At 51.3% G+C, this 27256-nt stretch overlaps 2 protein-coding genes across 12 annotated transcripts in view; one reads left to right on the top strand and one right to left on the bottom strand.

Moving 5' to 3' along the window:
- The first annotated feature begins 1945 nt into the window (after positions 1–1945).
- Positions 1946–10432, top strand: PRAM1 (PML-RARA regulated adaptor molecule 1). Its single transcript, XM_022557655.3, has 11 exons — positions 1946–1969; positions 2113–2277; positions 4681–5731; positions 5821–5878; positions 5954–6030; positions 8543–8600; positions 8716–8824; positions 8974–9136; positions 9225–9258; positions 9343–9377; positions 9518–10432. The coding sequence occupies exons 1-11, from the start codon at positions 1946–1948 to the stop codon at positions 9553–9555; spliced, it is 1812 nt and encodes a 603-aa protein (XP_022413363.2). The 3' UTR covers positions 9556–10432.
- Positions 10433–10939: 507 nt separating this feature from the next.
- The window catches only part of HNRNPM (heterogeneous nuclear ribonucleoprotein M), a 39078-nt gene continuing 22761 nt past the window's right edge, over positions 10940–27256 (bottom strand). For 2 of the 11 annotated variants that reach the window (XM_089905509.1, XM_089905505.1), the window contains 8 exons: positions 25924–26025; positions 24601–24645; positions 24064–24141; positions 19971–20069; positions 16521–16574; positions 13664–14466; positions 12956–13007; positions 10940–11362 (listed from right to left, as the gene is read on the bottom strand). In XM_089905509.1, the coding sequence (XP_089761635.1) occupies positions 11199–11362; positions 12956–13007; positions 13664–14466; positions 16521–16574; positions 19971–20069; positions 24064–24141; positions 24601–24645; positions 25924–26025 (1397 nt within the window). In that variant the 3' untranslated portion in view covers positions 10940–11198. Of the gene's footprint in view, positions 11394–12955; positions 13008–13663; positions 14467–16520; positions 16575–19970; positions 20070–24063; positions 24142–24600; positions 24646–25923; positions 26026–27256 lie in introns of all 11 variants that reach the window. The other 9 variants (XM_022557650.3, XM_022557645.3, XM_089905513.1 and 6 more) reach the window with 7 other exon arrangements.

A 27256-nucleotide genomic window follows, 5' to 3' on the forward strand; every position in this document is an offset into this window, starting at 1 on the left:
GTTCCAAGTCACCGATTCTGCACCACCCCAGAAGCGGGGCAGTTACCACTGATGAGAAAACCCAGGCAGCAAGGCCCAAAGGGCACACTCCTTTTCCTGCACTCACAAGGCCCCTAGACACCCTTGGGAATATGGCTCTAGGCCCATCCCTTCCTGCATCTTCAGGGCTTGGTGTCCCATCTCCAGCGTACCAGGGTCCCCCAGCCCCTGGAGTTTTCCCCATCAAGCTCCTCATTCAGGCACCCCCGAATCTAGGCAGTGCCACTTCGCAGTCTGTCAGGACCTTCCCAGAGAGACCCAGGTATCTTGGTCCAGGTAGGTGCCGCCCCCCCCCAACCGCGTCACCCACAAAGATGCAACAGCCCCTCCCATGGGTACAGTGGGTCCAGAGTCCCCCCTGGGCCCCTCGCTGCCCTCTGGAGCAAGCTGAAATTGCCCTGAGGCCTAGGGAGTTGGGTCACTCTGAAAACTGACCCCTACCTTCACCCCCTCCCAACTCCCATCCAACCTTTGTCTGCTCGCCTGGGAAGTCTTACTGTTCCCACTGTCCCTTCTGGGCTCCTGCAGCCCCTGACCTCCCTCTGGCCAACCAAGCTGGGAGCCCCACAGAGGGTCCCTCCACCGCACCCCAACTCCAGGATGCCTGAAAGCTGAGTCCTCTTAGGGCCCTGGCTCCGCCCAGCAGAGGGCGCCCCAGAGTGTCGGTCTGAAGGGAGAATGAATGAGGGGCCGGCGCGTCCAAGCAGGCACCCACCTTACACAGCCGCCCCAGAGGGGGCAGGTTGGCCTGAGACTGCAGGCTCACGTTGAACAGGCTGAGCCGCTCCAGGACCCAGACCTCTTCATCATCCCCAGCCTCCTACTCGGAGGCGGACCAACATCCGGAAATGTGACCCAGCGTGCATGTCTGTCCGTTCAAGGACAGGGATGCACGGGCACAGGCTCCAGAATCCCCAAGCTGTGCTCTTAAGAGCAGACACAGGCGGAGTCATTGCCGACTGCAGTCTGTGGCCTTCATGGCAGAGGCAAGTGAAGGGCTCCTGCTGGGAATGCAATGCCCAGCCTCCGTCCCTGTCTCATGTGGATCTTTCTGGAGACTTCAGTACATCTCTGTTACTCTTGCTGTGATCCTTGGACCAGCAGTATGGGCATCACCTGGGATGTTTCAGAATCTGAGGCCCCACCTCAGACCCGAGGCACAACCCACACTTTCTCGGGGTCTCAGGGTGACTTGTGGGCACCAGTACTCCTCAGCTGCACACTAGAATCCCCCTGAGGGTGTGTAAGAAATCCCCAGGCTCAGGCCACACCCCAGACCAATTAAGTCAAAATCTCCAGGAGCTTCTGTCTTTCTGTGAACTCAAAGGATGCCGGTGGCATAGCTGAACTGAGAATCAGGGCTCTGCACTTTCCCACTGGGTGTTTTCTCTCTTTCTCTATGAGCCCGAGGTCACTGACTTCCTGGGGACCGAGCCCTGCCATCAGGGTCTCCCTTGTCTGGCCTCGCACCCTGCACCCTCACAGCTCTAATCTTGCCTACCACCTTCACCCCCTCTCTGCTGGCCTCCCAGCTGTCCCCGTTTTCCTCCTTCTCTTGTCCTCTGGGAGCCTTGGACATTCCCCACCCACCCACCACCACCAAACGTGCCATCCCACCTGGGCCCTCGGCCCTTGTTACAGTTGCCCCTGTAACAGGGAAGTCCTAAGTCCTGCTCAGAGCTGGAAATCAGGCTACAGGGAAGTGTTGAAATGAGGAAGGCGGACTGAGGCAACAAGAGCCAGCAGGAGGGCCTCACCCTTCAGGCTCGCTCGACTCCTGGGGTCTCACGGCCTGGAACTGGCCGTGCCCCTTTCCCGCTGAGAACTACCACTCCCCTCCCGCAGAGGCCCTGGGAGGAGTTGGCCTTGGCCTGCCTCTGTCGGCAGGAGGTCCTCAGGGCCTGGCATGAGTCCTTCCTGGAGTCCGGAGGTTAGCACACAGCAGGGCATGGGGTGGGAGAGAGGAGGCCAGCAGAGTCGAGAAACGAGTGACCGTTGGGTGTCTGCTGAGAAATGCACAAAGCGCAGCGCAGGACAGGAATTCAAGAAGCTCCCAGCAGGACCTGAAGACAGGCTGGGGCTGTCCCCCCTCCTCCCCTTCCTCCTCTGCCCTCCCGCCTGGCCAGTAGACCCCACCCCGTGGGGCCCGTGGAGCAGAAGCTACAGTCACTTCCTGAAGGCAGCAGCCCTGGCTCAGGTCCCACTTGCCCTGTGGCCCGTCACCCGCCTGCAGCCATGGTGAGTGAGCCCCCAAGCCCTGGGAGAGCCCCCCACTGGCCGGAGGCAAGGGATGCCACGGGTGGAAACTGGAAGGCACATTCCAAGAGCGGGGCGGCAGAGGGGCAGGCAGGTTTTCAGGGTTGTGACCGACACAAACGCCCAGAGGTAGGAGGCAGCCAGGACCCACCTCTGGGACAGCTCAGGCTCCCGAGGGGCCTGTAGCAGAGGCTGAGGCTGCGACTAGAAGGGGGACGGGTGGCACTGCCCAGACGACCCCCCCGCCATGAATAGCAACCCGGTAACAGGCAGCCAGGGTGAGGGGCAGGGCCTTCCTGGGGGCGACAAAGCGGGTCATGCACACGCTGCCCACCCCCCACCCCAGCAGCGCCCCAAGGCCTGACCTGTTGACCCCGGCTTCTCTGGCCCCCTGGGTCACGTGGGAGCCTTGCCCCAACCCACCAGTTAGGGGGGCTTCCACAGAGGCGTCTCAGGCCCCGGCACCTTTCCTTGTTCTCTGGATCAGGGCAGAGTGAGGCACAGGCAGGGGCAAAGTCCCCGAGGTCGTACCCTTCCCCTCCCCGGTCTCCTCGACCCCAGGTGAAGCCAGGTCTGGGAGGTGTGGCAGGGCCACCTCTGGGGTGACTTGTCGGTCAGAGCAGGCCTGGCCTACTTGTGCATCTCCTGTGTCCGTGACCAAGGATGTGGGGCTGGTCAAGACCATACCTGGGACGGACTTCCTGTGCCAGGGCTGGTGCGCGTGCCCACGCTCGGGAGCCTGCCTGCCGGGCCTGGTGGGCATCCCTGACCATCAGTCGGGGTGTCTGGGACTGTGGGGCCCTGCCCTCAGGTTTGCCTCTAGGTCTCTTAGTGTCTCTCCACGTGAGTCTGTGTGAGAATGTGATGGTCAGGCCGCCCATATGCCTGTCTCTGTGTCCTGTACGTTCTTTATTTCAACGAAGAATTACTGAGCATCTTAGCACAGGCCAGGCACTGGGAGGACAGCAATGCACAAGACAAGCTGCTGACCTTGGGGCGCTGACAGTCCACAGGGGCTGGGGAAAGGAGGAGGAGAGAGACCAAAACAAAACAAAAAAATCCCACAAATAGTCAAAACACATTTAAAAAACAAGTATTGGAACCTCCCCTGCGGTCCAGTGGTTAAGACTCTGCACTTCCAATGCAGGGGGCGTGGGTTCAATCCCTGGTTGGAGAACTAATATCCCACATGCCGCGAGGCATGGCCACCGCCGCCCCCCCACAAAAAAAGTATTAAGTAAAATAAATAGAATGATACAAGGTGTCAGGTACTAACTAAGAGAAACATCAGGCAGGTTGGGGAGGATAGAGAATCCTGGGAAGGGGGAATCCAATCTTCTTTTTTTAATTAGGGTGGTCTGGGAGGAAGTCCTCTCTAATAAGGAATATGGGAGCAGAGACCTGGAAGAGGAGAAGGAGAGCCATGCAGTGGGGAGAGTGTCCCAGGCAGAGGGCAGGAGATGGGAGAAGGGGAGGCCAAGGAGGTGACTGGGTAGGAGAGGTCGAATCTACCGTTCAGGGCCTTTGTGAGATTTTTTTTTTTTTTTAATTTATTTGGCTGCACTGGGTCTTGGTTGCAGCATGCGGAATCGTTAGTTGTGGCACGCGGGATCTAGTTCCCTGACCAGGGATCGAACCCGGGCCCCCTGCGTTGGGAGTGCGGAGTCTTGGCCACTGGACCGCCAGGGAAGTCCCTCGTGAGATCTTTAGCTTCTACTGTGGGGAAATGAAGGAACACGGCCAGATTTTGAGCAGAGGTGCACAAACCGACTCTGGGTTAACTGGCCTCCTCCGGCTGTTGTGAGGGGACTGACCAGGGATGGGGACGCGGGGTCGGGGGTCGGGGGCGGGCAGGAGACCAAGGAGGAGCCTATTAAATGATCCAGGCAACAGGGGATACTGCCTTCCCCGGTTAGGCTCCTCCGGGCCAGGACAGTGGTGCACGCGGTGAGAAGTGGCTGGATTCCGGATGTATTTTGAAATGAGAAAAGAAGGGCCTGGGGGCGTGGGGGGGGGAGGAGCTCGAGGATGCTCCCCTGACTGAGGGGGCGGGGCGGGCTATGGGAGCAGCAGGCCCCAGGGGCCCCAGGAGCTCGGGTCCAGAGTGGGGTGAGGCTGGGTGTGCATTCCTGGTCCTGAGTGGCGAGGTCAGAGGGTGTGGTAGTTTAGGAGAGCCTGCAACCCGCCGGGAGGCTGGAGACAGAAAAACGTGGGAGCCTATGGCCAACAGAGATGGCAGCCAAGGGCAGAAGGTGGGGGAGAGGAGCTAACTGAACAGGAGCCAGGGGAAGGGGGTGCGTGTCCGTGACCATGTCCGCTTGTCCCACGTCCGTCTCTCCACCACCCGCATGTGTCTGAGTCCCTGCCTGACTCCGTGTCCCCTAGGGGAGTCATCAGGACTTTCGGAGCCTTCAAGCAAAGTTCCAGGCCTCTCAGCCCGAGACCGGCAAACTCCCCCAAATATCCCCAAAGCCCGAGTTCAACAAACTCCTCAAAAAGTTTCCACAGCCTGAGCTAGGCGAGCATCCCAAGAAGCACCCCCAGCCCGAGTTCACTGATCTGCCCAAGAAGCCCTGCAAACTTGAGTTCAGTGAACTCTCCAAGAAGGTCCCACAGCTCAAGGCCACCCCATTCCCCAGGAAGCCCCTGCAGCCCGAGCTCAGCCACGCCCCAAGGCCCCCCACAGGGCCCAAGTTCGGTGCATTCCCCAGGAAGTCCCAGCAGCCTGAGTCCAATGAGGCCACCCTGAAGCCCCCCCAGCCCAAGTTCAGTACCGTTCCCGAGAAGCCCCTGCAGCTTGGGGTCAGTGGTCTCCCTGAGAAGTCCCTGCCGCAGCCCGAGTCCACTGAGGTCCCCCCAATGCCCCCTTCAAAGCCCGAGTCCAGTGAGCCCCAGCCTCACTCCTCACAGCCCAACTTCAGTACAGTCCCCGGAAAGATGCCACAGCCTCCGCTGAGTGACCTCCCCGAGAAGCCCCCACGGCCCGAGTGTGGTGACCTCCCCAGGACGTCCTCGGGGCCCGAGTGCAGCCTGCTCCCCAAGGAGTTTCTGCAGCCCGAGTGGCGGGGGCCGCCCTGCAAGTCCTCGCAGCCCGAGCCCAGATCTCTGCCCAGGAAGCGCCCGCAGGCTGAGTTCCTCGGTGACCTCCCTAGAAAGCCTCCACTCCCTGGCTCCCGTTCAGAGAGCTCACTGCCCACTGCCGTTGCAGCCTCCAGCCCTAGGTTCCCACTCAGCCCAGGGTTTGGAGCCAGGCAGCAGAGATCTGGAGCCCTCGCTCGCGGTGGAGGCTCGAGGTTGGGCCTCAAACCTGGCCGCCCACCCCGGCGGAGGCCTCTCCCCCCAGTCAGCAGCCTGGGTGCCCCTCCAGCCAAGCCCCCACTGCCCCCAGGCCCCAGGGACGTCCAGAGATTTCGAAGGACCTTGGCAGCAAGCACAGGTGGGTGAGGGCGGCCCAGGCAGAAAGGAGGGTGTGGAGGCTCCCTGGCAGTGCCCGCCTCCCTCCCTCCTGTTCTCATCTCTCCACAGCTCTGCCGAGGAGCTCTTCTGCCGGCTTCCTGGCTCGACAGCCTGAAGACACCCCACAGTGAGTGTAGGGAGTCAGGGGGTACAGGCTGAGTCACGGGACCGAAAGAGGCCCTCATCTCAGGTATCCCCACAGGGACCCAGATGAGGCCTACGAGCTGTACGAGGACATGGAGCCCACAGACGACTCCAGACCCAGCCCCAAGGGCAGAGGTTTGTTGGTGACGGGGCCAGGCCCTCAGCCAGACCAGTCTGCCAAGGCACCTGGGGAACATTTGTCACAAGGGTGTGTTCTGCCATGTTGCTAGCGTGACGCCAAGTGGCAATCCATATCCCTGATGGATTGAAAGCAGCGCCAGGGGAGGAAGCAGAGAGGAGGAGGGGCCTTTCAGAAAGGTCACGCCAGCTCCTGGTGGGTGGAACAATGTGAGTAAGGGCGGCCCAGAGGCCAGCAGCCTGACCAGGGTGTGGCCAGGGCAGGGGTGTGGGCCAGGGTGGTGGCAGAAGACATGGAGAGCAGTGGAAGGATCAGGTACAAAGCAGCAAGAGGACTTGGTGGTGCATCACCAGGGACGAGAGCGAGCTCATGACAGGGTTGAGGCCCAAATGTTGAGCCTGCACCTGAGTAAGGGACCCATGGTGTTGGAGGTGCCTGAGGGATGTCCAGGCAGGACTTGGGCCTGAACTCAGAGGCAGGGGCTGGAGACAGGGTGTGGCCGACCCTCCAGGTCTGCAGTCCCAGGCAACTCTCTCTCTGTGCTCTGGGTTTCCAAGGACGCTTCTCTCCCTTCCACACCTCTGCTCCTGGAGAGCAGGATGAGGGCCAAGCAGGCCCAGCTCGGGGATGATGCATTCACCAACCCCACGTGAAAACACCAAGGCTCCCGCGCCAGCACTTCACCGAATGTGCGCAGCCCACCACCCCCGAGGCAGTGTCCTGCCCATCTTACAGGAGTGCAAGCTTGAGGACAAGCTTGCAGCAAGAAGTGACCTGCCCCAGGCCGCACAGCCGATACACAGGAGCCCAGACCCTAGGCTCCCAGGCTGCTTCCCTGTCCTGTCTTTGGAAGGGTCTCCTGCAGGGGAACGTTTCATCAGAGGTGCCTTTGGGATCCCCAGCTACCGCTCCCTCCTCACCAGCCCACCCTCCAAAGTCTGCTGCCTATACAGCTGTTACTCCTTCCCCAGCCCCTTCTGCTTCTCCTGGGCTTTCCCCAGGGGCTGCTTGCAACACCCCTGTTAGCACAGAGCTTCCTGACAGGGCCCCTCCTGCTTCCGCTCCAGTTAAGCTCTGTGGCTTGGGTCTGGGGGGGCCTCTCTTGGGGATGTGGACGTGGGGAGGGAGCACCTCTGGCCATCCACTTCCAGCAGCTCCGCAGGCGTGGCCCACCGCTTCCCCTTCCCCAACCCCAAGTAGACCAGGCACTTCCCTCCCTCTGCTCACCGTCCCAGGCACTGGACAACCGCCAGTCATTCTTCAAGGTTCTGAGCCGATATACCACATGCTTCCCCAGATCTCCCCCGTTCTCGAGACACTGAGTGGGGCTCAGTGATTGTCCCAAAGGCAGCTCTGCCCTTCTCAAGTCTGTCCCCAGTTGGAAGGACTCTGGGCTCCCCCCTCCCACTCTCTGCCTCACTCAGAGCAGTGGCGGCTCCACTAGAGGCTCCCTGCACAGCTGGGGGCTCCTCTGGAGGGGCCGGGCCCAGCTCTTTCTCAGGAGCTGAGGGTAGCGTACTCAGGATCACACTGCCAGAAAGCTGGGGACACAGGGCACCAGGGTCTGCCCCGCACTGCCGTGCCCAGGGCTGCACTCTCTGGCTGCGGCAGGTCTGTAGGGGCCCTGGGGTGAAGTCAAGACTGCTCCCAGCCGGGTGACCATCTCCGGCCTGGGCAGCCTCTGGGTGGCACCGTTACCCGAGCACGACCCAGCTGAGGCTGGAGGCAAACTCAGTGTCTGAAGGGGTGGAAGGGCACCATGCAGATGCCCCTCGGGCAGCTTGATGGAAGGGTCTGCTGGCCTAGAAATGTCCAGAGCAGCACTTCAAGTCATTCAGAGAGGACTGCAAAAAGCTAGGGGCTTCAGGTTCTGAATCCTTCACTCCCCTTGTGTTCACAAGGCTCTCACTGTAAGCCACACCCTAGGCCAGCAGGGCTCATACCTGGAAAGCTGGTTATTTGCGGGGTAGTCAGTCCTCACCTGGGAGACCCCTCACAGTCCAGTCTCATCATCAACCAGGCAAGAGCCCCAGCCCAACAGCCCCTTCTCAGAGGCAGACTTCTTTGCTTCCAGGAAATATTTTTCTTCGCCTTACTTTTTGACCCAAACCTCATCACAATTCCCAGAACCCCACCTGCTCTACAAGGCAGGCGTGAAATGGCCTCAAAAGCCTACAGAGAAATCCTGCCTCTACCATTTAACAGCTGGGTGACCTGGGGCAGGCTGCGTTACCTCTCTGAACCCTTAGGTCCTCCTCGGCAAGCAACTTGGGATGACAGTCAAGACAGCTGAAATGAGTGGTAACGGTTTCTGCCACGCCTGTCCTGCGACAGGAGTTAAGAAAATGAAAGGCAATCCACTAGAACTCACAACTCATGAGAAAGGCCTGGGCAGCGGGGTGCGGAGGGGACCAAGGTCCTGAGAACTGACAAGGGAAAGAGCAGGCCGCCAGATTCAGAGGCCGAACCAATGGTCCCTGCCCTAACTCAGCATTCTGACTGTCCCAGATGAAGTGCTGTCTACCCAGCAACCCCCCAGGAGGCCACCACAAGACCAAGAGCCCAGGTACCAGAGGGCAAAGGGAGTGGGACAGGGTGGGGCTGAGCTCTGGGAGGACGGTAAAAGGGGGTCCCTGAGAAGCACGTCTTGCTCATGAGCACCCAACTCCCCGGGGGCTCAGGAAGGAGAAGGGCCCCCAGCCACAGCAGTTGCCGCCCACGGACCTGAAGTCTCTGAAGCAGATCCGGAAGGCAGAGAAAGCTGAGCGGGAGTTCCGGAAGAAGTTCAAGGTGTGAACCCCAAGCAAAGCAAGAGTCCTGGGAGGGCTGCGCTCAGCCCCAGTTGACCAAAGCCCCACAAATTCCATCCTCAGAAAGAAGCCAGGCAGGGGTCCTCCGGGTGGCAGCATGACCAAAAGCTCTGATGTCTTCCTCCCCAGTTTGAGGGGGAGATTGTGATTCAGACAAGGATGATGATTGACCCCAACGCCAAGACCCGTCGCGGGGGTGGCAAGCACCTGGCGGTTCGGCGTGGGGAGATCCTGGAGGTGATCGAGTTCACCAGCAAGGAGGAGATGCTGTGCCGGGACACCAAGGGCAAGTGTGAGTGAGCCCAGCAGGGGCAGCCCTGGGAAGACGCCAACCACCAGGGAGGGTGGAGAACTCACCCACCCCCGCTCTCTCCTCGCAGATGGCTACGTACCCAGAACAGCTCTACTGCCCCTGTGAGTGCTGGCCCTGATGGGGTGGGGGATTTAGGGGGGAGGGGTGGGGTGACCCTTACTGACCTTAACTGTGCTCTCAACCAGGGAAACAGAGGTGTATGACGACGTCGGTTCCTGGGGTATGTATGTGGATGCTCCGGGTGGACTGGAAGGGACTACAGTGTCTTGGGAGGGGGTAAGGTCCCATCCCACTCCACCAGGGGCTGCTGGCTACCTGCTTATGGGGCAAGGGTCACTGGAAGTCACCCCTCCTCGGCAGATCCTCTGGATAACCAACCATTCCCCGGGGGACGATAAGGCCTACAGGGGTGGGGACCCAGGACAACCCACCAATCCAGCCACCTCTTAACCGAAGGAGCCCTGGATCCCAGTTTGGCCGTCACAGAGCTGCCCAGGCTCCTGTCTGACCACGGACACAGACCACATAAAGCCCCTCTTTTAAAGCAATTCCTGCTTCTTGTCTTGTCTTTCCCTCCTGATGGGCACCACACAGTGGAGCCATGATCAGACACCTGGGAGAATCTGTGGGGTCACCCCCCTTCTCCAAGGTCGCACCCCTCAAGGATATAGGCCAGAAAGGAGAAAAGTAGGGCAGGAGAAGGTAGCAAGGGAGCTGGCACCTTGCTAGACTTAGAGGTGGGAGTCCCCGTGATGGTACCCCGTGTCAGCCACCAGCCAGAGTGAAGACCCTCCACATCCAACGTGACAAGCAGCAGCGGCAGCTTCTCACAGGCTACACAGCCCAAGTGGACTTACGTATGAGATCACATCTTGGGGGGAATGTGACCCAGTTCTGATAAGAGTCCAGGTATCAAGTTCAGCCTAAACCTCTGACAGGACAAAATATGCTCAGAAACTCTCACCCTACTTGGTCTGTTTTAGCAAAGAAAAGCTGCTATGGACTGAACATTTGTGTCCTTGCTGCCAAAAACAATTCCTGCGTTGAAAACCTAACCCTCAACGTGATGGTACTAGGAGGTGGGGCCTTTGGGGAGGGGATTAGGTCATGGCAGCAGAGCCCTCATGAATGGGATTTGTGCCCCTACAAAAGAGGTCTGAGAGTGTTCCCTGGCAGGCCAGTGGTTAGGACTCTGCACGCACTTTCACTGCTGAGGGCCCAGGTTCAATCCCTGGTGGGGGAAGAACTAAGGTCCCACAAGCCGTGCGGCGCAGCCAAACTAAAGCTAAAAAATTACTTTTTAAAAAAAAATAATAAAAGAGGTCTGAGAAAGTTCCCTGGCCCCTTCTGCCATGTGAGGTTACAGCTAGAAGGTGTCATCCACGAACTAGGACCGGGCCCTCACCAGGCACTGAATCTCCCAGCGCTTTGATCTTGGACTTCCCAGCCTCCAGAACTGTGAGAAACAAATGTTTGTTACAGCAGCCAGAGCAGACTGAGACAAAAGTCTAACTGGAAACGAGCCTGATGCAGCATCTGTGCCCTACAGAACTGCACCAGGGGAGACAGGATGGCTCCGACAGCCAAATGCACCATTAACCAGCCCTGGGGGATTGAGGTCCACTCAGGATTCCGTTTCCACGAAATTTTTCTGAAGTGGCTGGGGCCAGTGGCCTCCCACCTCAAGGGTCCACAGCTCCAAGGGTAGAAAGGAGACTGAGCAGCTCCAGCTCCCCCAAACTCGGGCAGTTACCCCACAACACACACACAAAAGCAAGCAGCTTTCAGGAACTGGTATTTATTATCAAAGTCATATTCGATGTCAACAAGATGCCACAACTACAAAAAAAATTGCGCACATTGCAATCTCAATGCAAACAGTCAAATGGAATCCCAGTCATTAAAAAAGTAATTCAAATTACCCCAAAAAGCAACTGAATTTTTTAAACATCTTTATACATCCAGCCAACAAATTAAAATGGTTAACAAGAAAAAATACAAATTCAGAGGTCTGGTATCGATGTTTAAAAAAGGCAACTGCTTAAGCATTTCTATCGATTCGAACATCAATCTCTCGGCCACTCAGCTTCATCCCATTCATCATCCGGCAGGCTCTCTCAGCCACCTCTGGCGACTCAAACTTAACCACACCGCACCCCTTGGACTTCCCATTCTCCATCTTGATGTCAGCATACAGCACGTGGCCTGGGCACAGGGAGGGAAGAAGAGACCACAACTCATCAGGCAAACCCAGAGCTCAGCCTCAGTCTGGGCTCCACTCAGTCCAGATCACCTGTTGGATTTCGGTTGACAGAGTCAAAAGGGAGGGTGGCCCTCGCGCCTGGCGCATGAATGCTCAGAACCCAGCGGCTGGAACCCAGCTACTATGGCCCTCAGCCACATTGCCATTCTTCTGCCAACGGGACAACAATCTGACCCACCATGAGCATTCCTGGCGGCTTCAAATGCACACTTTTACTCTCAAGAGTTATAAAAAGACGCTGTGTGAAGCCAGCTTTATAGGCAAATTTTACAGAGGCTTCACTTATTTAATACACTGCTCCACCGCATTTACAAGGCCAATGCCAATACCATGGACACTTCTGTATTGTCCAAATACAAGCTTTGTAATAACTGGCAAACAGGTTACAAATATTCATTCAAGCTCCGGTTAAGCATCCAGGTATGTGTCAAGCACCATGGAAACAATCTACAAGGGAAGAGCCACAGAAACACAGGGCCAAGAACACACAGTGTAACCGGTGCTGGCACTCACGATTCTAGGGCCATCAACTCTGCTTAAGAGGTCAACATCCTGGAGGGCTTCTCACGGGAAAGGTCTAAAACAGCTTAGGGTGACATTAAGTCGTACAGGGGATCGTAGTTTGGGCTTTCTCTTTACAGCAGAGGGACACCTCTGGGCATCTGTGGCAGGGGGAAGTGATCCAATTTGACTTTTCAGAATATCCACTACAACTTGGGAACTAAGGAGTGGAAAGAGGACAAGAACAGGGCAAGAAGGCAGGCTATGGCTCAACAGTTGACCCGAGAGAAGAACCAGGAGAAGCAGCAATAGTGGTGAAATCTGAATCACTGCAGCAAAAGGAAATGAGAAAACACTGAGGAAGCCTTGATCCAGGGAGCTACCCAGACCTCTGGCTTAGGGCTGGGGCTCCCAACTTGACATAGTTAAAAGAAAAGAGGTGGTAGGCGTGAGGGGCAGGGCCTCAACCGGAGACAACTTCTTTTTGGCCACAAAGTGACCCTTCCAGAATGGCTGCCTGGTGTGCCAGGAAACCTCTATCAGAGACCCTTAGCTTCATCGCACACAAGCTACTGTGTGCCCAGAGCCTGTGAAACCTCACCCAAGGGACCTGCTGGGCGAGTGCTCTCTGAGGCGCAAACCAATAGTGCTATTGTGGAAAACAACCTTGTCTCAGATGTATTTATTTTATTTAGCTTTGTCACTTAGAAGCCATGTGACCTTGGGAACATGATTTGGCCTGACTCTGTAAAATGGGGTCAACACTACCTCCTTTCAAAAACCGGAAGGGGGAAAAAAAGAGAAAAACAAAGATGAAATGAGAACACAGGTGAAAAAGTATCTGACACATAAAAGGAAACTCAACAACCTGCTTGAATATTTGCACAGGCAGAAAAATGGCAAGTCCCATCCATCCTCCAGAGTCACGGAAGGTGTCTGTGAAGACGAGGATGGAAGCCTCGCTGCATGACTCCAATGCAGCACCAACAAGCCACAACACAAGGAAGCACCTAGAAAGCCTCTCAAATACTTACCACATTCGTTGAACTTGTCTTTTAGCATCTTCCATGTAAAATCAAATGGGAGCTGAGGGAGAAAAAGGAGACTGGTGAGTGATTCAACCAAATCCTAATGCACAAACATCAATTGTCTCAGAGTGCCTTTAAAACTTATCACACAGAGAAACTGGCTGACCTTCACACTGAGATGATCAGCAGAGAACAAAGAGTCTGTCTGCGTGAGGTTCTAAACTAGCACAGCAAGTTCATTCCCTCCTGTCTGCATCTGTCTGTGGGAGCACCATGCACAGAGCAGAACACACAGCTGCCTGTGGTGAGCAGCCCACAGAACCACTGAATAGTAGCTAAAGGTGGTCAATCTGGTAAAGATAATTCAGATACAGCCTTTCCCCCCCACCCCCGAACTGTCGTGCCATGTCATTTAGCAGCTCATCAAGCTGAGAGTTCAAGAAACTCAAGTTCTTCAGATCACTGGCTTTTCCATCCAGTAGAGAAGCTTAGGATTTCACAAAACCCACTATTTCTGCTGCACGAGTATTCACGAGCTCTCACATTCCCTCCTCATTCTCCCAACACCAAACTTCGGGGAAAGTGGCAAAGGGCCCTTGCACGCTACTCAGCTCTCCCTCTGACTTCGACCTGTTACCACTCAGTCCTGCTGGCTTCCTGCCCCCTCCTCCCTTGTGCATACAACCCCTGAGAAGTTCCTGAAGAGCCACTTACATTTCTCACAAATATCTGGCAGGCCTTCCTGGCCACCCCAGGAGCATGGCCTCCGGCTCCACCAAAGGAACCTGCGAAGCTTCCTCCAAAGTTGCCACGCTCCATCTCGATGGCACGGTCAAAGCTGGCACCGCCACCACCACCCATGGCCAGGCCCATGCGCTCAATGCCAGCGCCCAGGGCCGGGCCCATGGCGGGACCCATGCGCTCCAGGCTGTTGGCGCCCATGCGCTCCAGGCCCATGCGCTCGAGACTGTTGGCGCCCATACGCTCCAGGCCCATGCGCTCCAGGTTGTTGGCGCCCATGCGCTCCAGGCCGGTGGCCATGCGATCCATCACAGGGCCCATGCGCTCCAGGCCTGCCCCCATGCCTGCGGGCACCATGCGCTCCATGCTCAGGCCCATGCGCTCGATGGCAGGGCCCATTCGCTCCACGCCAGAGCCCATGCGCTCGATGGTCTGGCCCACACGGTCAATGGGTGCGGCCATACGCTCCAGGCCAAAGCCCATGCCGGCACCCATGCGCTCCACACCAGAGCCGATGCGCTCCATGGTCTGGCCCATGCGCTCGATGCTGGAGGCCATGTGGTCGAGGCCCAGTGGGCCCATGCGCTCGATGCCAGAGCCCATGCGCTCGACTGAGCCCATGCGGTCCATGACCAGGCCCATGCGCTCAATCTCAGAGCCCACACGATCCATGCCGTGGCCCAGGCCTGCACCCATGCGCTCCATGCCGGCACCCCCAATGCGGTCAATGCCGGGGCCCATCCTCTCAATTCCAGGGACACTGCCTCCACCTCCACCTAAAACAGAGACATGAAATGTGTCAGGCATATGTCAGGTACTTGAGGATCTGTGTGCACACCATGCCAGGAGGGTTCCCTGGGTGCAGAGGCCTGGGCACTTCACAAGCTCAACCACGGTTCAGAAATTTTAAGTCCCACAATAAGTTATCATTAGATATCCTGCAAATGTTGACAACTGTTAAAGCTGGGTAGTGAGTACATCATTCTTCCTACTTCTGTGCCACAGTTAATTTCCATAATAAAATTTAAAGAGGGAAAAAACCCACCCTGAGAACTTTGATCAACAATGTTCTCCACATTACTTTGAAAGTGCTAATACTTGTGACAAGCTTTGTGAGCAACGGGCATCAACTCCTTGAGAACTCTGCAGTTTCCCCACCACCAGACATTGATAAAGGCTCTGGGGGGCGGCGGGGGGCCGGGAGGGACAGAAACCCCACACTCAGATGGTCACCCGACATAATGGATTACATGGATTATAATGGGGACAATTAAAATTGCTCACAACCTCTATCCTCTCCCAACTTGTCCCTCTACAATGCCCTGCTGGTAACCAGTCTGGCTGCATTTCCTTAGCACCTCCACGGCATAAGTAAGTTATTACACAGCCATGTAATCAGGCAGAGATAAAGAAAACAAACACCAACACCAATACAGATCCTCATGTACAAATGAACACAGCCAGCCACTTCTAGGGAACCTTACTCTGTCACGGAAACCGCCAACCGACTTTGCCGTGTATAACTTTGCTAGCTTTGGAGGAAAAAAATCTGATGGCACTGCAGAGTAGATTTAGTAACAGGCCTGGGATCAGTCCCTCACTGTCATGGTTCAGCTGGACACATGCTGGCAGGTCAGCAGTGCACAGCCGACCCTGTGATGCTTACAATTCTGGAGAAGGAGGGTCTGGCTCCACCACCAAGGCCACTGGCCACCAAGTTTTTCCACAAGCAGAGCCCGAGAGTCCCCCTCACTCAAGCTTCACAACCATCACCACCTGCCTCTGAAAAATGGGCAGCTGAGCCCTCAGCCAGCCCATTCCTGAATCAAGCAGCCCAGGCCAAGATGCAAATTCCAGAAGAGGAAATTCAGCCGTTTCTTTGATTCTCTAACTGACCAAAGCTGTGACCTTGCACGAGTCATGCCACTTCTCGGTGACTGTTTCCTTGGCTGAATAACAGTGCACCAAGTGGCAAAACATAAACACAATTTTAAGAATATTAAGCTTTCACAGCAGAAATATCTCAGCAACTATAAAAAATGTTAAGAGACCTAGAGAGGGTGGGTAGCATACCCAAAAGTACCAAAAATGAGGGTGACACTCCAGATGCCAATAGCAGCAGAGAACTAGGAAGAAACGGTACCCACATGGAGTTCTAGAATCAGCCCACCACAGAAATAAATCCAGCAAGTGGAGTTACCAAGGAAATGCCAAGATGCTCAGAGCCATGAGAAAAAAAAAAAAAAAAAAAAAATCAGACTGAATTAAAGTACATTTAGTTTTAGGTACCCCTTAAAAAAAAGTGTATTAATGGGAGAATATATTCCAAAATATTTACAGCATTCATCGCAGGGCAGTGAGATTTCAGGTATTTACTTTCTTCATAATGTTCTGAATTTTTGTGAGTACACGTGTACATAGGAAACATATGCTATGATTAGGTGGTGTACACTTTTATAATCAGGTGAAATATTTACTTTTGGCAATTTACAATTTTACAGTACTAGAAACAAGAAAGCCCCCAGATTACACGGACATTTTGACAATGGCTAACGTGTACGTAGCACATACGCAGGTCCTCTTTTATGCATTAACTCATTTACTCTACAGAACAACCCTATGAGGTAGGTACCATTATATCCCCATTTTACAGTACGAAAAACAGAGAAGTTCAGTAACTTGCCAAATGTCACACAGCTAGGAGGAGCCAGAGCTGGTTCCCCACCCCAGGCAGTCTATTTTAGAGCCCATGCTTTCACCACTACACTACTATCCCCGGTAACACAGGCCTATTCTAAAAATCAAAACATCAAAACTAAGCGTTTCCTACCTCCTCCCTGCTTTGCAATGATCTCTCCTCTCTTCAGTGCATTACTTAGGATTTCTAAGGAAATCAGGAAGAAAAAAAAATTAGCCAAATTCCTCTATGGTAATAGAAATTTATTACAGATTCCAGAGCAGGACTACTACTAATTAAAAAATAAAAAAGGAAAGGGGAAGGAAGGGGTTGAGAAATATACACACAGACAAGGTCATTTTACTGGAAAACTGTAAGGGTCCTTGATGATGGGTCATGATGCTAGAGTCCCATGTAGCTCCAGAGTCTGAGGCCCAGTTGGCAGGGCCTCTGGTACTGCACCCACGAGCTGAACTTGGAAGGTTAGAGCAAGAATGGGGCCAGTAGCACAGTTTTCTAAAGCTGGTCCAGACACTCAGTACTCACAGACTGAAGCGTGCACTCACCCACCCAGATCCAATCAGCACCTCACAGTTACCCTTCAACAAACTACCGCTGTAGCTACACTTAGAGCCCAACCCCAGAAAACCAGCAGCAACCGCATGCAGTGCTGGAAATATGACCTAATCAACGAGCCAGGCAAGGGAAGACTGCAGCAAACTGAGCCTACAAGCCCTGCCTGGAAGGAGCTAAATGTGATGGTAACCAAGTGACAGACAAAGCCTCAGGTAAACAAAACCCCAACACACTCAGCTTTCCAAAACAGCAATACTGCTGCTTGCTTGCTGGCCGTTCATTCAAACCTCTATTAAGTTTGTCTAATGCTATCATTAGTGTTAGCTTTTAAGTTTCTTCTGGGTCTTTCATTATATAAAACTTGTACCCACCCCCTCTCTGGTCCTGAAGTGTGCTGAGCAACATGGACAACAGCCACAGAGCACATATCATATTTTGACCATGACCGTGAGAGATTAAACCCTAGCCCTGCAGCTGTTTCAAGTATTACAACTACCCGCTAAAGGAAGGGGGTGGGAAAGTACACCAAGAAAACAGACCTCCAGCCAGGAAGCAAGACCGGGGCTTATTCTTCCATGATGCCTGGGAGCCCACTCAGCATGCCCAGGCCTAGGTTCTAGTTCCTAAAACAGCACTTGGATCAAACCATTCCCTGGCAAAAGACTTCACAATCAGCCAACCACCGATTTGAAGAGAAAGGCCAAATTATTTTCATGGGTGTTCACAGGGCCCCCTGCTCTGACTTAAAACTTTATAATCTGTTCTGTTCTTCCCACCCCAAATAGACTGACATCTCCAAGCCTCTGCACCTGATGCTGTCCGCCCTCTCTGTGGGCCAGTACCCCACTTCTACCTATGCTGAAGTCCAGCCCCTCCAGCGTGAACTGCATCTCCTGCATGGTCTTCTTACACCCCTGCCTGGATCCTGTGTTCTCTGAGCAAAACACTTCTATCAAGCATCTAGAGCAGTGCTTTTTCAAATCTTAACACAGAAAATGATCGCCTTTGTGTGGTGCTCACATAGCTGCCGAGAGCCCGGGAATCAACATCTCCACTGGCTCCCTCAACTAGGCCACTTCTACGTGCTGATCTCTGGTGCTGCCCCAAGCCACTCTGAGCACCATCTCCTCAGCTACACCACATCCTTCAAAGTTAAGGATCACATATCTATCTATAGCCCTGGAGCACCAAGTACAGTTGTTTGCACAAAGAACTATTGCCTTGATAGGAAAGAAGGGATACTGAATAGGGAGAGCACTACAAAAGTAGCACACCAAAATGATCCAACTGTCAAGTAAATAATACAGAAAAAAAAGATCAAGAACTGAATCTGAAAAAAAAACAATCCAGGCAACTACTCTGAAAACCTGACTTAAAGATTTTACTTGGTACAAAGACCATTTCACTAACTTGAGTCTGATCATAAGTAGCAGGAGAACAAAAGCTCCTTGCTCTTGCCCATGGTCACTCTGGGAAGCCTCAGGACAAACAGACCATGGTCTCAATCAGAAAGAAGGTGCCAAAGTAGCAGGAGATAGGCCTGCAGATGACCTTCCTATATTCAGGTCAGGACAGGACGTGTTTCCTGTTGCCACATGAAATAACCTCACCAGTCCACCTCTTGTGCCTCCACAGGATCTGGGACAAGGCTGACAAGCCTCATCACAGAGGTGAGGTGAGAGGACCCAGAGCAGCAAAGGACTGAAGGCTCAAGAGCAGCACAAAGTGCCTGTGGGAGGAAAGTCACGTGCCATTTTGTTCTTCTCACCACAGGTACCCATCCACAAATTAGTATTTGCAGCCAAATGACAATAAATTTTTAATACCCTACCATTTCAAGACACAAAAAACAAAGCCAGTCATGGCAACAAGAAACTTTTAACTGACCTAGTCACATACAGATTATGAACTCACCCCCAAATTCTAAAGCTCTGGAACAATCTAGAATAAAGCTACAGTCATATCAAGTAAGTACAGAAAAAGTAAATCTTCAGTACCAGCTACTTTTTTTTTCCCTCTTTTTTTGTCCTTTTTTTTTAAAGAAGAAAGCAAAGCTAGTTTTGATGCAACAAAAATCACTTAATTATCCTAACCATGGTCAGGGGGACAAATGACACAAAAGCCAAGTCTACTCTGAGAGAAACAGTTCCTAATAATTCCTGGTTTCCATGAAGGAAACAAAGAAGATAGGATTCCTGGAGATAAATACAGCTCAGCTCATACAAACTAGACGTAAAAAAGCTTAAAATCCTCACAGCTAGCCCAAGGTGTCCCATAAAGACAGGCTGAACACTCTTTGAGGTTATCACCTAGTAGCCGCCTATCTGCACAGGGTGAGAAGCTGATGAAGACGGGGGAGGGGGTGCTGGGGAGAGAGTTATCCATGCTCTAAATCTCCTTTGAGAGAAACAAACTTCAGAGCCCAGGAATAGACAATCTCCTTGTTCCAAACTAATTAAGAATCAGGCTGACAGATTCTCAGAAACGTCTAAACTCCAAACAGGGGAAGACATCCATGGAAAAGTAAAGAAGAAACTGCTTTGCAAACTAACCAAAACTACATTTAGACAGACCCAATACTCCAGGCCTTCCAACATTAGGAAACTTCAAGATCTCTTTCAATTGCATCAGCAAGCACACCGTCATCCTTTGTTAACTGGAACACCAGAGGCCCCTGGACTAAGGAGACTCACACCCCCACTGAGCAGGGCCTTGAAGATCTCTACGGTGACTACAGAGCCACAACGTCATGTAAACACAGCAGTTTTTAACTCCACAGCAAGAAAACACCTTATACCAGTGTGAAAAAAGAAGCCATCTGAAAAGACTAAAGAAAAATGGTGCTGTTGATACCAATAAAAAAATTCAAGGACCAAAAGTTCGTATCTAGACCTAGAAAACATACAATTTTTTTTAAAGCCTAAGGAAAAATAGCTGACTTTGCCTAAGAACCTCCCGACATCAGGGTGAGCCTGCACCCCCGGGGGGTTGACCCCGCCCACATAGGGGCCCATGGGGCCTTCTTACCCATTCCTCTGCCAAGGGGCTCTCCAAAGCTTCGAGACATTCCCATTTCATTTCTGGCAAAGTCTCTCTCAAATCCTCCACCCATGCCACGCTCCATCTCTGTGGAAAAAAATATTACCCTAGGCCTTTCCAAGAATACCATTATGTTTTAGACATTAAAAACAAAAAACTATAAACACACAACAGCTACCAGCAAGTCAGCATGTTTTAGTTTTTCTATAGGAAACCATCGTTCATCCTTTATTCCTTAAAAAAGGAAGTCACCTCAAATGAATCCCTGAAAACAACCCACCTTTAGTCCATTAGGACTAATTTCCAGCTTACACACAGTCACACAATGGATACACCAAGCACCCAGTACTGCAGTAACTGGTGTGGGGAGGCTGCAGTGCATGAGGCGTCAAAGGTAGGCTGCAGGAGAGCCTGCCTATGTTACAGCAGCAGCAGGTACCACCTCTGGGGCACTTCCCACATGCCCTGCCCTGCCCAGGGCTTTATATGTGCTATTATTTCATGGAATCCTCACAACCAGACTGCACACCTACATTACCCTCCATCACCACTGCCCCTTTACAAAGAAACTGAGGCTCAAATGACAGCATCTTGACCAAGGTCACATGCCTGGTAAGGAGTGAGGCAAAGGCTGGAACCTAACTCCAATGCAAAAACCCATGTTCCAATCACAAGCACAACCATGAGAACAGAGAAAGACACCTGTGTGCAAACAACATGACTTCTCTACTGACAACTGGAGTGGTTTCATCTACATAATGGGGTTTGGTAACTTCATTATTTTTTTCTATGCTGATTGCAGCAGTATTTGTTGTTTTTCAGTGTCTTTTTTTAAAACAAATTTATTAATTTACTTATTTATTTTTGGCTGTGTTGGGTCTTCGTTGCTGCGCATGGGCTTTCTCTAGTTGCGGCGAGCGGGGGCTACTCTGTTGCGGTGCGCGGGCTCAGTAGTTGTGGCGCACGGGCTTAGTTGCTCCGCGGCATGTGAGATCTTCCCGGACCAGGGCTCGAACCCGTGTCCCCTGCACTGGCAGGCGGATTCTTAACTGCTGCGCCACCAGGGAAGTCCCACAATGTCTTTTAAAAACAAAGGTCTTTGGACTTCCCTGGTGGCGCAGCAGTTAAGAATCCGCCTGCCAGTGCAGGGGACACGGGTTCGAGCCCTGGTCCGGGAAGATCTCACATGCCGCGGAGCAACTAAGCCCGTGCGCCACAACTACTGAGCCTGCGCTCTAGAGCCCGCAAACCACCACTACTGAGCCCGCGAGCCACAACTACTGAAGCCTGCGCACCTAGAGCCCATGCTCTGCAATGAGAAGCCTGCACACCGCAACGAAGAGCAGCCCCCGCCCGCCGCAACTAGAGAAAGCCCGTGCGCAGCAACGAAGATCCAACACAGCCAAAATTAAATAAATAAATTTATTTAAAAACAACAACAACAAGGTCTTAGCTTCTGTGAGGGAAAAGCCCCGCCACAGCTGTCACCTGTTTGAGAAACCCTTTCATGACTCCTGTCACTGGCTACTTCTTTCCTTGTATATTCATCTAAAGCAAGACTTAAAATGTGCATCACACTTTGTCTCCTTTCCATACCGAGAGGTCCCTGGAAAACCCAGTTAATTAATCTTGCTCCTTAGAAATACCAGGTATACATGTGCTACATAATGGACATCTTTTACTGCACAACTACAAAATATGCAGCTGGAGCCCCTATACTTCGAAAGAAGTAAATGAGTCTATTACAAACGTGGAAGCGGACTAGCATTATGAATTAATAAGAAGATGCAGCAGATGACAATGGTGGACTTTACATTCATAGCTTGAATCCACCCAACTGAATCCCATAGGTTGGTGGCATGCTATCTGCTGGAAATATATCTAACTTGTGCGAGCCTGTATATGCAGAACAGAAATCCCATTGTGGCACCATAATGGATGGGGGCTCTGCTGCACTCCTTTAATCCTTACCGTAAGCCCGTGAAGAAGACACCCCCCCCACACATTAGGAAGTCACATGCAGGCAGTAATGTGTTGGCAAAGGCCTCAGAATTTATCTTCCCAACTGTCAACAGAGTGTAGAGTACAGGGAACCAACCCTGTACGAACTCCAATGTACTCCCCACCGACACAAAAAAAGAAAGCAAGAGAGACAGAGAAAGAATTTTCATTGTCAAATATTGCATCAAACCAGTCATCATTTAATATTTGATGATCTTTCAATTTAAAATTTTTGTACCCGTTCTATAAAGATTTGACCTCTACTGGTTGGGTGACTAGCCCTGAGAATCTGATTTCTAATCAGTCTAATGTTGTCAGCACCTGTGACTATAATGCGATGCATCATGATAATCAACTAAACATTAAGTTAAATCTGAAACATCCCTATCAACTTTTTCCCAGTGATCAAAACCTTCCTTGGACGCAGCACCCAAGGGCTCTAGAGCCAATTCCACCCAAATCTCAAAACAGCTCCAGGGCAAGGAAGGCCCTGTTCTCTGCTGTAGAGGATGGAGAAGGAGGACTCTGAGTATCTATCTGTATCAGAGAGCAACTAATAAGCACACAGCGTAAGAACACATCTTCCACTGTGGCTCTTCAGGACAATCAGCACTCTGAACCTTGAATCACCAGGCTCAGAAGCGTGACTGCTGCATTCCATCTGCCAGATTACCAAAGACTTTGTCCCCGTGGCTCAGCACAGCTCCCACCCTCGTTTCCATCTACTTCTAAGTCGCATCACTAAATTCCTCAGAGCAGCAACCCAAATCTCCTTTCTAATGGCTCATCTGTTCTGAGCAAACACTTTATTAAGCCAGACCTCTCCAACTCTCACTTTTTATTAAAAACTCCATGCACACATGAGCTAAAGGCAAGCCTGAAAGCACACTGGAAACACAGACCTTTGTCCCTTCATTCCTCATTAATGGTAAGAACCTTCCTGAATCTTTTCATCATCATCTAGAACAAGGCACTCCATGAAGAAGGGCAGCTTATTCATCAGGAATGTCACTCTTTGCAGTTTGGCAGTTAATATCTATCCTAGTAAGGTTCTTGCTTGCTCTGTACCATCTTCACATGATATGTTACTACAGACCAGCAAAGAAACATTTAAACCCAAGTCCTTATGTGTATAACTGAGTCACTTTGCTGTACAGGAGAAATTAATGCAGCATTGTAAATCAACTATACTTCAATTTAAAAAGGTAGAAACAAAAAACAAAAGAAACCCCAAGTCCTTAGTAACTTCCCATTCCAGAAAAGTCTGTGTATAAAAGCAGCAGCATTCCCACAGGTGTGGGTCAGAGTCCACCCACACCCAGAGGATTTAGAAAGACAGGCTTTCATAACAGCAAGTTTCTCCTGGCATTTTACAGCCCTGCTGGTGGGCGGGGGCGGGGGGTGACGCCTGAAGGCAATTCTAAAAGGCAGGATCTCAGTGTGATTAAGAGCCAAGCTCTGGAGCCAGACAGCCGGGGTCCATATCCCACCATTACTAGCCATCGGACCTTAGGCAAGTCACTGTGGGCCTCAGTTTCCAATGAAATGGGGATAACAGTACCTACACGTCATGCGGTTCTTGCGAGGACTAAATGAAATAACACAGTGTTACTACTACAAGTGATATAATTATATTTCGGTTATTAAGTTGGGAGGGCTGGAAGATTTAAATAATAGTATGCCAAATTTTGCATTATATAAATGCTAAATTAAACAAATGCCCCTGCTCACAATTTGGAGACATCAGAGCAGATGGTCAAGAACTCACCCAGTCCAGCACTCCAGGGGAGACAAGTGCTGGAGGCAACAGGAAAGCTTTAAAGTTTTATTGGACAATTATTGGGAAGATCTGAAACACAGAAAACCTCAAGAATTAAGTAACTAAGAGAATTAACACTTCCCTGCCACTAAGTCTAGCTTCTGGAATACAAACTATTTAAGGCAATTCAAAGATATCAGATTCAGTACAGAAGTGGAAGCGAGAAATCACTTATTAAAAATGGGTCTGCTGCCTAAAGGTCACCTGAGAGCCAACAGCCAACAAAGGTAGGTATAAGCAGGAAGGAAACACAAATCTTACCGTTTATTCTGCCCATGTTCATCCCAGATCCAAATCGACCCATGTTTTCCATACCACCACCAAAGGGTCCCTCCATGCCTGAAAGAGACATTCGCATTTTAGCACCAGCCTAACAAGACTCAGACTGAACAAGCAAAGAAAAATGTTTTTACAAGTTTCACCTACGGCACTGTCTGCCAGAAACTCACCAAGTTTAAGGGCTTTGGGAGAAAAAAGGCTAGTGCCTTTACTTAAAAATCACTATCTTCAAAAGGCTGATCTGATCCAACCCCCTCAATGAAGAGACAAGCAAAGAAGGCCCAGAGAGATGGAGTGATTTGCCCAAGGTCACAGAGCTAGTTAGTGAGAAAGCCAGAACCAAAGGCCAAGACACCCACTAGAAGGATCAACAGGTAAAAGTTATTTCTAGACTCAAACTTTTTGGAAACCTAAGTGAGAATTTCATGCAGGGCTTAAGAGAAAAGGAAGGGGGGGAAAAAAAGAGGGAAAACCATACCTAAAAGTAATTACATTTGTACTTCATTTTAAATTTCTTACCTCCCATTTTATTTATTCCAAATCCTATGCCTTCCATTCCCATTCCTTAAAAAGAAAAAGTCAATGCAAACTAAAATTATGTCAAAGCAGTAAAGTTTGAACTTAAAAAGCACAAGAAATTCCACACCAGCAAATGAGCAAAAATATCCCTGACTACAAATATATTTTAATTGTCAAGTGCAAAAAATGGGGTGGGGGCTCTTTCATTTCAACTGTCAAACTAGTACATTCCAGGAAAACTATTTAAGCCTTTAACAAAATAATCACCATGTGACTCAAAATTTTATAGTGTCCACATAGTTTCATTAAATGCCCAAGGTAGACAGTTTTAAACATGAAATATAAATACCAGGTACAGACTAGGGAACAGAAGTAGATTTAAAACTCCCTTTTAAAGGTAAAACGCTCTAAATAAAAAGCAGTTCCTCAAAACGCTGAGGCTTCCCTCCCCGCCACCCGCAGCCTTTCCTCTGAGGTATCAGTCAGGGGATGTGGTGTTCAGACTGGTATAGCCACCCAAGGTGATGGGCCAAGACGTTTTGGTCAGCCCCAGAGTTTAATCTGGGAGGGAGTCAAAGGATATGCAGAACTGACAGTAGTACGGTACAGGGCATCCATCTTGCAATTCAAAGAATTTCAAGAAAGACATAGGCCTGAGGTTATAAAAATGAAATATTTTAAAATGATATACGAATGCTTCGTTGCATGAAAACGAAAATGCTAAAAAGTGAAGTTCAAAGTTTATTCTACACGCCAAAGCTTTTATTCATTAGCTATTTCTTTTCTTCTTAAACAAAGACAACACTGTGCATCATTCGTCCTTGTGGCCTATGACAGCTACGCGGTCATGCAACGAGGCCCTCCATACCTTTCTGCATTCACCAACGCCCCTACCTCTAGAAGCCATGTCAACACCATGTGAGAACCCAAGGGGGTCTGGGTAATAGACTGTGGCAGTGCTGTGGTCCCAGGATCAGGAGACCTACAGTTTCTGTCACTAACTGATAGTGTGACCTTGAGCAAGACCAACCCTCTGGCTTGCCTCCTTTTACCAAAATGCTTAACTGAGTACCTCAGCTCAGAAGGTCTCGTGAGGATAAAATGCAAAGCATAATAGCTTTAGAAAAGAACACTCAACTTGGTAAAAATACAAAATACTGTTTTTATCAAAATGCATCGAAGATAAATAAGGAGGGAATTAATTCTGTCCCAATTAAAGCCTCATTCCATTTGAACTACTCAATGTGCAATTATCCCAATAGTTAACTTTAATAACTTTAACTTCCCCAGAAATCCCCAGTCGAGGTACACCGTATTTCTCACCTGCGGGTCCTATGTTGCCCATTCCAATGCCTTTATTCAAATGATTGGCGTCAATAGGCTGCCCTCCTGGTCCTAACCCCATGCCAATACCACCAAGTCCATCTGAAAGGAGAAGAGAAAGTCAGAGTATTGATTCCACTTACTCAGGAAACCATGACTCTCAAAGCCAAAAAGAGCCTTGGTTTACTGTGTAGCTGTCACGCTTATCCCACCGCCCACCTCCACCAGCAAATCCAGGGTCTAATCCATGAGTCAAAAAGGGCACATTTAGGAGCTCTCCCTTTTAAGGCATAAGCTCTTATACAACTTTACGGATTAGAGTGTGAGGTATGTATAAAACAAGGGCACCACGTGCCACAACTACTGAAACCCATGCGCCGAAAGCCTGTGCTCTGCAACGAGAAGCCACCGCATGAGAAACCCACTCACCGCAACTAGAGAAAGCCCATGCACAGCAACAATGACCCAACGTAGCCAAAAATAAAGGAAAAATAAATTTTAAAAAATTAAATTAAATTTAAAAAATAAAACAAGGGCAACTAAAAATCAGTTCACGTGAAAACTACAGAGAAGAACCATGAACAGCCCACTCAACGAGAATTGTGAGCACCGATTTGTTTCCCTAAATCGTGAACTGAGAAATGTTTAAAATCAAAACAGGCAACTGGAGACATCAGGTGGCAAGCGGTACACATATGCCCAACCCACACCTCTCAACCTGCAGACCCAAAGGACTTTTCTCACGATAAACAATGTCATAAACCAGCCAATTAACACACTGGGCTTACACTATTCTGACTCCGCTGCAGGCGGTTTTAACAACAATGAAGCTAGTGTATTCAAAGAACATATCTTCTACCCAGAAAGCTTCCTAAGGCATGCATTGTACCCAAGCCACCTTCAACTCCCTGTTCCACAAACAGGGAGCAGCCAACAAGGCCTGACAGCCTAAGACACTTACAGTGCTCTGGGTCACCATGGGTCGGAGGCTTAAACCAAGACCAGGTGAGATTTTTGAAACGGGAACAAAGTTCACTAAAACAACCTGACACCGGTTCCCAAATATTTAATCTGATTAAAATCCCTGTTCTTAAATTGCATAGAAACAGCAGCAAGAGCTCACCAAGGTTACTTACTCCCCCCCAAAGCACTGAAGACTTTGAAGTCAACCCTCTGAAATGTGCTGGGGAGACCAAAAGCCACAGATAATGGGCTCCCTGGAGCCCAGTGTGCCAGCCGAGGCTGCCAAGCAGCCCTCACCCCCCTCCTCCAGGCCCAAAGTCAACAAGAGCCATCGCCCTGTTCCTGGGTAATTACTGCAAGTGATCACACT

The sequence above is a fragment of the Delphinapterus leucas genome, unplaced genomic scaffold (genome assembly GCF_059928025.1).
Source record: "Delphinapterus leucas isolate spDelLeu-1000000601 "Yukka" unplaced genomic scaffold, BTC_Dleu_Yukka2 spDelLeu_asBTCV2_sq25, whole genome shotgun sequence".
Classification (NCBI taxonomy): domain Eukaryota; kingdom Metazoa; phylum Chordata; class Mammalia; order Artiodactyla; family Monodontidae; genus Delphinapterus; species Delphinapterus leucas.